This window comes from Falco cherrug, chromosome 8 (genome assembly GCF_023634085.1).
Source record: "Falco cherrug isolate bFalChe1 chromosome 8, bFalChe1.pri, whole genome shotgun sequence".
NCBI lineage: Eukaryota > Metazoa > Chordata > Aves > Falconiformes > Falconidae > Falco > Falco cherrug.
In genome coordinates this window covers 19,340,226-19,350,948 of record NC_073704.1, presented here as the reverse complement: position 1 = coordinate 19,350,948, position 10,723 = coordinate 19,340,226, and the positions used below count along the sequence as shown (strand labels likewise).

At 36.1% G+C, this 10,723-nt stretch overlaps 1 protein-coding gene across 6 annotated transcripts in view; it reads right to left on the bottom strand.

Annotated features, from left to right (window-relative positions):
- Positions 1–818: 818 nt before the first annotated feature.
- ATF2 (activating transcription factor 2) overlaps positions 819–10,723 on the bottom strand; it is a 52,117-nt gene continuing 42,212 nt past the window's right edge. For 4 of the 6 annotated variants that reach the window (XM_055717645.1, XM_055717647.1, XM_055717648.1 and 1 more), the window contains 2 exons: positions 10,192–10,297; positions 819–3,510 (listed from right to left, as the gene is read on the bottom strand). In XM_055717645.1, the coding sequence (XP_055573620.1) occupies positions 3,284–3,510; positions 10,192–10,297 (333 nt within the window). In that variant the 3' untranslated portion in view covers positions 819–3,283. Of the gene's footprint in view, positions 3,511–10,183; positions 10,298–10,723 lie in introns of those variants that run through there. The other 2 variants (XM_055717649.1, XR_008733428.1) reach the window with 2 other exon arrangements.

Here is a 10,723-nt window from a genome sequence, read left to right as displayed (position 1 = left end):
TTTTACAGCACATACAAACATTAAAAGTGGGTTGGTTCCCCCCCCAGCCCCGTTGCCATGTTACACAGCCTTCGTGGTTTTTTCCTAGGCACGACAAGTGTAACTCATAGTCAGAAAAAGAACATAATGAAGTGCCAGAGGCCTTGGGCATTATTCCCATCTTGGATTCGAAGTTGGGTGCTGTTTTGCTTCAACTTCCTTTGGTCAACACGCAATAAATGCAAGTACACAGCAACTCTACCTCCTTTGTTTCCTCCAAAGCCTCTCTATCAGGGTTCTGTCAAAAGCTTTTCAAATGATGACAAACACAGAGTGTGCCACTCCACATACGCTTCCAACATTCATAAATAAGCCCAAACCATTTTTAATATTCCGAAAATCAAGCACGAAGGCATGAGTTTTTCTCAACCTTTCACAACACAGCTGCGAGCAGTCCACCTGACTATAGCTGGTTCTTTCCCGACTTCATGCCTATTAAGATACGCATACCTGGAAGTTAGCTGGAAATTCTGATTGCCCACACAGCACTTTTGCTGTGGAACTCAGGGCAACCAGAAGTGCCTGAGCAGCATCTGGGATCACCAAGCTATGTTTATGAACTCCTTTATCTGCAGATTACCGTGGGCTCCTGGAAGTAACGATACAAGGCTTGTTCCTCAGAAGCTGCTGGAGCTCAACTACAGAGCAATGGAATTTGCCTTATTTTCTAAAGAAAGATATGCGTTCTCGTTTCCGTAACATTACTTTGACATTATAGTAATGACTTCCAGAAAAGTGCTGATCATTGCAAGGTGAAGAAATAAGTCTGAAGACAGTGCTGCCTTTTAGAACAATTATAATTTCATTAAAATAGGAACATAACTTAAAGATAGATTTTATTCTCTTTGATGATTTACTCATGCAAACTGCACATAAAAGGAAACAGTACAGTTTGTGAAACATGTCAAATGTAAAGACCCAAAATGCTAAGTACAGAAGTAGTGTGACATACGTCTCAAAATGGAATCCATGGTAGTACGACTAATAACTTTTCTCTATTTGCTGAACACAGATTTTAATGGTTCTTTTTCCAGCCCCACTGTTAAATTCATTAACTGTTTACACGTCTCCTATACACTTATGTAGACTTATTTTACAAGCGCAACAGTTTTGTTATAAAAAAACTCCACTTATATAAATATGATTTAAAAGCCTTTGTGTTTAGGAGGGCAAATTATAGTATAATCAATGAGGCCTTATCTAGTCCACCAAAACCACAATGAAAAGTGACTGTATAGCTTTCTTGCAGAATTCACATTTTGTGCCTTTGCAATTAATTTCCTTCTCACAAGAGGTCCATTGTATTTCACCACCCTGGAAACATTCAATAGCTGTTACAGCTTTTTATCTTGAAATTGGGAAAGTAAGACTTTTAAACACATGAGGTTATCAACTCAGCTTTCTTAGTTTTAAAATACAAAATATGTAGAATCCCTATTATTTTCATGCTTAAAGCCCTGCAATGATACATATATGACTTAGATACTTCTTTGTCCGGTTTTCATTATAGTATGGTTGTATATATATTGTAGAAATTATGATTTTCCTGTGGATCAATTACATTTTTTTGATTTAAAACTGAATCAAATAGAAACTTGATGGCACTGACGCTTAAAAACACATAGTATAGTGTGGAGAAGGAAGAGCAAATGAACTACACAACCCATTATAAATGCATTAAATCTTTGTTATATACATAATGGAATCCTGCTTTACTGCCAGTTGCTACTATGCATCTGTTTTTGCTATTATACAAAGTTTTCCGACCTGAAAGCACACATCTACTTTTTTTAAACAACTTAATCTATTGTAAAATATTGTACTGTATTTTGAACATGAGTACAGAATCAAAATAGATAATGGCACATTTAAAAAACTCAATATCCTACAGATGATTGGATAATGAGAAAAAGTGTACCTACAATCATCTCATCAGAAACAAACTACATCATGGAATGTTAGTTATCCAAGTTCGCACAGTAAATAACATTTTAAAACTGCAATCACCTATCAGCCAGCATCACATTGAAGGCATCTTTAAACATTCAAGCAAAAGACTGCTGGCATTAACTACTGAACCATTCTCACGCACACACCACACACACCACATTATAATTACATTGTTTCCAAGATACGGTAGATACTGATTTTTTTTTTTTTTTCCACAAGAAAGGTATCAAAATTTTTGCTACTAAAAGATGACAGTGCTTACACAAGAATTAAGTACAAGTTAGCTTGCAAATACAAGACAATGACAAAAAAAAGTCTTGAGTTGTCTGAAGAAGGATTTTAGGCTTTTCTGGCATCCAAAACCATGAGTAACCTCCTTAGTCTGCGACTCAAAAATCCACAAAATATCGACCTACTTTGGAATACCAAGTATTCCATATTTGATAACCCTGTATTTTACAATATGCTTACTGGTTTCAGCCTAGCAATAAAGGGTAGTTATAGATATCTATTCTGACTGGAGAAATAAAGCTCTCCTCCCCCCAGAATGAAAGTGTTGGAGGGGAAAAAAACCCACCTGACATCAACTAAAAAAAAAAAAAAAAAAAAAAAATCAAATTATTTAGTAATGATCCTCACCTACGATAGGTATGTGCATAAGAGTACTGTATCTCATATACTGTACTGGCCCTATTAAACAAATTAAAAACCCCAACAGTTAAAAAGCCAACCAAAATGTTATACATAACAACAACCCAAACGTTTTTCTCCCAATGTTCTTCCTCTCATAATGTGCAAAACAACAAAAAGGCAAAAAGACTAAAAGCAAATTTACTGTTACTGTCTTTCTCTTGCCTAGTGCTTTATGACCTTGCTAACATTACAAAGTCAATAGGGACTATGCAGAACTTTGGTATAAAAATGTCACATAATATTACTATCACAGTCTTGGGGATGACCTTTAGTAATTCACCCCAATGTTTGCTGAAATAATACCAAATTAAAAATGAAATAAACCACATTGTACTGTACACACACTTTACACATTAAGCACAAAAAATAACTAATGTAACTAATACTTTAAAAAAAAAAAAAAAGTCTTTTGCAAAGAGACTAGAACTGGTGTTCTGTCTCATCTTCACCTGCCAATCGTTAAAGCCAAATTTAAGTTGGATTTTTAAAAATGAGTAATTTTAAGCTACAATTTCTCCTAGATGGAGACTGGTCTTTTGTTGATTTCCCTTTAAAGTCACAAATGTATATCTAGAGAAACTGATGCAATGCAAGTTTTTAATCAACTTCCTGAAGGCTGTGACTGGGAGGGAGGTGCCACGACGATCTGGGAAAGCACCGGCTCTGTGCTCTGGTCCGCCATCTGGGTGAGAACGGAGGTGGCCACCGCTTCTGCCTTGGAAGTTGAGCTTACACCGTTGGACGTGCTGACAGAACTGTGCTGAATAGCTTCCGTGTGTGGACTGCTTGGCACTGATATGTCTTCTGAACTGTCATCTTTATCTGCAGCTGAAGAAAAAAAATTTCATTTATTTTCTTCCTTGGCATGCACATCACCACATCCCAGGTAACAGCAATCATCCCGTAAATAATTAGAAATCATGGTGTAATGCAGCACAAATTGCAAAACAATCTTATTTTCATTTTTAGAAGAAAATACTACTTGGTAAGTGAAAAATACGGATGGCAGTATGGAATACGCAGGAAATGAACATTTTCAGATCTTCAAAGTTGTCACTAAAATTGTCCCATATCCTGCCTAGTAAAACAGATGGTGGGCGCCACGCATAACTCTAATGATGAATGCTTCTGTCAATAAGCAATATTTATAAATTAAAAATGCTACCAGATCTATTGGTGCTATATGACTTGGCTTCAGATTTTTAACATATGCCATTTACTGTGATTGCTTAGTAATCAAATGAAAATAATTCTGCATTCAGTAATTAATATTTGTGATCATGAATATGATCTGAAAAAATATTCTGAACACCACTATATTAATTGGGCAATACTTCCAGAAGTTTTCAACCCAAACTCTTAACAGAGTGAAGTTCAGTAACTTCTTTAGTATACAAATGCCTCTCAGTAAGGTTTAAAATTACTAAATCTGATTTAAAAAATATCTTCAAGAATACTTCAGGTGTTCTCCACAAATCTGAGGCAAATTAGCCACACAATTGCATCATTTTTTCTCATGACAGCACAAACAGATTAGAAAATAATTCTCACTGCGCAAAACTAGAATTTACAAAATAAGCATGATTTAAAATGTCTTTTTGCACAGACATCCTAGTGATGCTAAAATAATCCTTTTTTTCCAGAGTTGCAAAAGTTAGCCAAAGCATTATGCAAACACTGTCAAGCTAAAAGCTGAGTTAAAAGACTAAAAAAAAAAACTAAGAAAAGAAAATAAGCCTACTGTTTTTCACTCAACACTAAAACTACGAAATCAACTTTAATTATAACTTGTTTGTATCACTTTGTGCTACTTAGTGTTTTCAAGCATTTTTCACACTAGTTTTATACCCTGACTTAAACCCAGTATACAGGCAGGATACTGGAAGTCCCTTTTAAAACACTACTGGCTATTGTGTAACATAACAGTATAGAAAGACACACACAAACAGCCAGAAGCAGCATGAACTACAGCAATGGAAGAAAGCTTGATTTCCTCTAGACTCGTCCTCGCAATCCCTTTCAAATTTGCTTGAGATCAGCCTACAAATTCCGAAGTTACCCAGGTGAGGGAGGAGAAGGGATGGGAAAGGATGACACCAACACCAAAAGATGAACACCACTGGTAACGTAGCCTTGTTTCCATAGAAAACCAGGCCAACAGTAGCAACTAAAAGGAACACTAAGCATGAACAAACAATGACAAAATGAAGTTTATGAAGTACTGAGGTTTATAAGACATACGAGCTACAGGGCAAGAAAATTCAGTAAATTAGCAAGTCAAGACCCCAGTACCAAGATCTTTGAGCAGCCCCATGCATACTAATAACACACTCCTCTTAAAAGCCTAAAACCAACAGTTCTGTTATTGACCACTTCTGGAAAAGAACGGTAAGGTCAAAAAGGATGGACAAGCAAGCAGAACTGCTGCATTTCTTTCTAAGAAATACTGCCCACATGAACTAGGCAGCAATTTCTCTTATACCTGTACTACAAGAGATGGACATAATTGTTTGAAAGTATCATGATGTTCTTATCCACGAGGTCAACTATTTTACAGATACTGCATTTTTTTCAAAAACAGATCTTTCAAGCACTAAAGAAGACATAGACAGGTGATGTTGAGCAAGGTCTGCTGACAATTACCACATATCCTAAGGTTACGCGGTAACTGTATACAGCAAGGAGAAGAAAATGAAAATACTTCTGGAAAGACATTTGTGATCCTTAATAGGATTTGCCCATTCAAGAACAGAAAGAACACAGATAAGTGCCAATTCAGTTAACACTATTCAACAGGATTTCATCTTTGCTACAGCTCTATCAAGACCTACAAGATCTCATATAAAAACAAGTAAGAAGGAACACATGCAAACTTTGTCAAAAACAGAAACTCTAGTGCTACTTCCTGAAAAATACGGCGCTACTAATTATGAGTGTACATATTCTTCCCCTCAGACAGAATGAAATGGCAGCAAGTGGGACAACACGTATCAAATAGTCTCCCCGCTGTAGCACCTGCTCCTTCTCTTCAGAGATGCTGTTACTCTCCTATGAATCTCAGCCTTCCTGTTTTGCTTCTTTTGCTGGTCCCTGATTTCCTATTGGCCAAATCCTCCTTATTCTCAAGAAAAAGGGTTAGTTTTGAATGCTACAAGATAAGAGAGCATTTCGAATGCTACAAGATAAGCAGAGGTAATAGAGGAAGTAAGGTAGATCATTATCTTTCAGCCAGAGAAGGAAGGTCTTTCATTGTTCTCTATCCCTTAACTTAATGTTGATAACACTGCTCAAAAGAAATGTCTGTAATAGTATCACAGTGGTAAAGAACGTGAGAAAGGCTTGATTTTCTGAATGTGATGGGCTCAGGAAGACCACATATGCAATGGAAGCAACAGTTATGAGAATACTTACGATCACCAATGTAAATTAGAAGTTTTTGTATCACTGAGCAGATAAACATACTGTGCCGAAGAGACAAAAGCATTCAGGTATTTCCAGACGCCAGGGGCGCCAGTGGGGCAGCTTACAGCAGAAAAGTGTTTGTATAAGATACAGACTTAACACTAGTTTATAGTAACAAATTTGGCTGGAAGAGTAAATCCTTGCAGTAACTACGAAGTAGTATTTAGAAATGAGGTGCCACCTTAAAGAGTAGCTATGTAGATTTCCTTCAGTATCCTTCCTTATGTAGCCCTGACTTTACAGGAATAGTGACCAAAACCTGAACACAGAACTCCATTTGAAGAATTAAAACCAAACAAGAAAGTCTACTCAATGAATACAGAAGATACTTATAAGCCTGAAGAGTGGGAACAGAGTACAAAGGCTTTTAGAAGAACACAGGAAAGCAATGTTTAAATTCCAACAGATTTTTTTCTTAGTTGACCAGAGAATTGCCAGGCACAGGCCTGTGGTTTCAATAGTGCAGCTGATACATACCAGAATCATAGTGTAGCTAAAAATGTACAAAAAAGCCTAGGCATTTTAGCTTTTTAATGGCTCCCTCAGCTTTGCCTCAAACCAAGGAAAATGCAGTCCGAATTAGAAATGAGTCTACAAAAGTAACACGTGCTGTTACATTAGAAGGCTGAAAATTTACAGACCAAAATCACATGAATTTTCCTGTAGGCTACATAGTTTCTAGACAGGCTGCATCATGAGGAGGAGTGAGCCATTTTGGTAATGAAATGCAACATGGGCTAGACTGAGCTATAGAAAAGATTTGAAAAATACCGAGCAAAGCACAGAGGAGGCTTTTGAGGATGCACTAAAAAGTATTCTTTTAGAATAGTGAAACATTGCTGCTACTTGCTGCTTAGCATTGCTTACCAATAGCTTTCAGCAAGGTTAGGAAACAGAGTGATTTTGGTCTTCAGAAGAAAAAAACCCAGCAAACCCAAAATGGGAACAAGTATGCAAGATTGGTGACAGGTGATCCAGAACTCCTTTTAGTCCCGGTAATCACTAGAAAGGAAGCCTCATGGTAATTATCATCAGGCCATTCGTTCATGGGCTACAGAAGGACTCAAGTCTAGAAATGCTCCTCCTTTCCAGTGAGCTGGCCTTTGTGAAGCTCCCCTGCAGTTGCTGAAGGACTGTCACCTGTCCTGAACAGGCTGTAGGAACACAGTGGTTTGAGTGGTTCAAATGATTCGAGGTCTGAAACTGGTTAGATTTAAATAAGTGGTAGAAAGTGGCTAACTAGAGAAAGAACACAAAACCCACCATTTAACACCACCTAGACGGCAGACTCTATTTCTATTCAGTTTTGTACAGATGTTCCTGAATATTATGATGTCCTTTTGAAAAATATGAAAAAATACCTAAAACACACTTTTCAATTTTTATTTTTTTTAATCACTCAACACATTTTCATCTCTTAAGTTTTCACCTTTTTCCTGCTCCAAGTCCAGAAAAAGCCTGAGAAAATATAGGAGTATCGCAGAAGACTTTTAGAAATAATTTGATAGAAAGAGCTAAAATGAAAACTAAATGAACAGCACTTGGATTTCTCTCATACACAGTACTTCCCCACCCCACCTAATGTTTAAAGACACATTCAGAACCAATAGCATCCTTTCTTGGGAAATAAAAAAAGTTTAAGCTGTCTGAAAACTCAAACATTGCAACAAAAATTCATCCGTCCTTCCTCAAAGCACAATAACCATATTTCTGCTTTCTCCGTGTCCTGACGACACCCTCTTTTGAAGCAGGCATGAGACTTTTTAAGTAAGGAAAATATGATCCCAAGAACAGTCTTAGAAGAAGAAAGGGTTATCTGTCATGCTTTTCATTTGGCCCGAGCTAAGAAATGTGCCTGGGAAAGATACGTGAAAGTAAGTGCCAAAAAAACCCTGAAAAGAAATAGATTATTTGTGCCTATTTAAGTGCATAATACATGAAACCCCATTAAACTGTGGACGTAGCTGTTAAAACACAGTCTGCATGGTCTAAACTAGCACTGTCTCAGCAGTGCACAATATTCAGCACTGCAGGAGCTCTGTAAGCTGGTGTCTTCAATTTCTTCCACAGAGACAGACTGTTAAACCACTCGATACGTTTTTGAAGCAATTCAACTTAGATTACTTGATGAACATAATATGTTTATTTAAAAACACTTTCTATGAACACCATTTTCATGAACATATTAACTGAAACCATTTTTTCCTCTCATAAATTGTACTGTGGGTATGTCACTTAGTCAACATGCCTTCCTAACAATGTTCACATGGAGCTAATGTGACAAAACCCTTTCAGAGGGATGGCATTACAGCCATCACTCATTTTAAGTTTTACTTTGAAGAGACTTTTCAAAAAACTATGTGAGCTATGCTTCCAGTCTCCTTGCTTATTCTTATTTTTTTTCTAAAATGTAGGCTTTCTCCACTGATTAGTATTTTAGTTCTCATTTATTTTGCGTAGTAATTTAAGAACACATTATAGCCCTTGTCTGAGGGCAGAAAATAAGCATTACTAAACAGATCATTTGTTAATTCTTCAAAGAAGAAATTCTTAGCATATAATTAGTTTGCCTGTTTAAAACATGTTTAAATATTTTTCATACCAATGCAGGAACACGCATCCTCAAAACATCAAAATTCAAGAAACCTACAGTTTTTTGTTGTTTTTTTTTTTGAAAAACCTTGCATGCATAATGTTATCCCCTAGTAGCTTCCGTATGAAATTATGTTGTTCTGTCAGATGGGAGCCATAATGGCCTCATCCCTGCAGCAATCATTGTTAATATAAATCCCAAACATATTTCTATACTGTTCCAATTTACTCCAAGATGCTATTTTCCGTCTTGTCAAAATGACTGGAGATCAAAGGACCAAGATTTATAAGCTCAAAACTGACAAAATCAGTATTCTAAATATATATGGCAATAGAGAGTTGCTAAATCTCCTGAATCTTTTAAATTAAAAAATATTGCCCATTCTGATGAAATTGCTTACAATGACTACAAGTAAAGATGGTGGCCATTAAGTTTTATCGCAAGCACCTGAGGATCTGTTTGCATGCAATACAAAATGTTCCTTTATTCTCCTGAATTACTGACACTGGCAAATTAAAATGAAGTGGCTACATATGGCAGAAACAATCTTCACATTTACAAATATCCTGAAATATCACTAAATCATAAAAACGAAAGCTGTGGGTTATATATTATGAATGTTGCCTAATGCATTCCCAGCTCAGTTATTTGTAACAAATTTGTGTACAATGGACAAAATTGGCCATTTATTCTACAGCAGCAGCAGCAGCTGGTTCTGGCACTGTGTATCATATCCAAAAAGGAAGTTACAAGTCAGGAAAGCATAATTAACCTTTAAAATGCTGGAAGGATGAAAGATCAAATAAGCAACTGTAAGTAAAAATATGTACTAGAAAAAAATTCTACTGAAACTCTCAGTATTTTCTTCAGTATTAGAACTGAATTAAAATACCCTCTTTACAGAAAAGTAGTTGCTTAATGTGGAAACCAAAACAATCTAGAAGACGTACAGTAGGAGCTGTGAACCTGCATCTGATTATTTTAACGGCTTGACTGATCCTGGATGTTATGGTAAATGAGGACAGCTGTTATATTACCTCTACTGAAACTCATTATGAGGAAGAAAAAAAACCCACAAGGACCTTTCACTGTACTAGGCCAAGCTAAAAGTATAAAAAATGGTTTATCATATGCTCCTAATACTTTAATTATATTTTCCAAAGCAGGTGTAGTAACTGATAAGTCTTTAAATGCTAATTATCATATGCATTTATTAAACCAACATAGAACCTTCAATGTTATGCAACACTCCAACTGAAAGGACGTAAAAATATATTTCTAAATATTACATATTCATTCCTGCCTTCCAATAACCTTCCGAGGTTTTTTTTTTTTTATTAAAATCTTTAATGTAATATTAGAACTGCACTACTCAATTTTAATGTTCATTCAGTTCACTCTGGCAGTATTTCACCGATGCAGCCTAAGGCTATAGGTAATGGAACATTACTCACTATGATAGCCAGATTTCTTCTGCATGGCGGTTACAGGGCAATCTTTATGAGCCAGAAGAAGCTGTTTCAGCTGTGCCACTTCATTTCTCAGCAGGGTGACTTCATTCTAAAGGAGAAGAAAGTTATATACTTTACCAGGCTCAAACTACACACGTTTTGAAGGTAAGTATTAAGTTTTATAGGATTTTCAGTTGTTCATTTAGGGTTAGATAAAATACAAGAAGTTTCCATTTGGTATATAATGCAAAAATGTATACATTACTTTAACCTCACCGTACATAAATATTAGCTGAAACCTGCCTCGCTTTATTTTATGATTCTCTTCAACTAAGAAATGTTTTTTTTGAAAATACAACATATGTTTTCCTGTTTGCAGATGCAAAGTCTACGTATAGTCTCATACTCACGATCCAGCTCCTGTATGACTCTTCTGCAAGGTTTTGTGATTAATTCTGATCAAAGAAAACCTACATTTACCTACCCACATTTTAACAGATGTCACAGCCAACATTAAAAAAAAACAAACACCAAA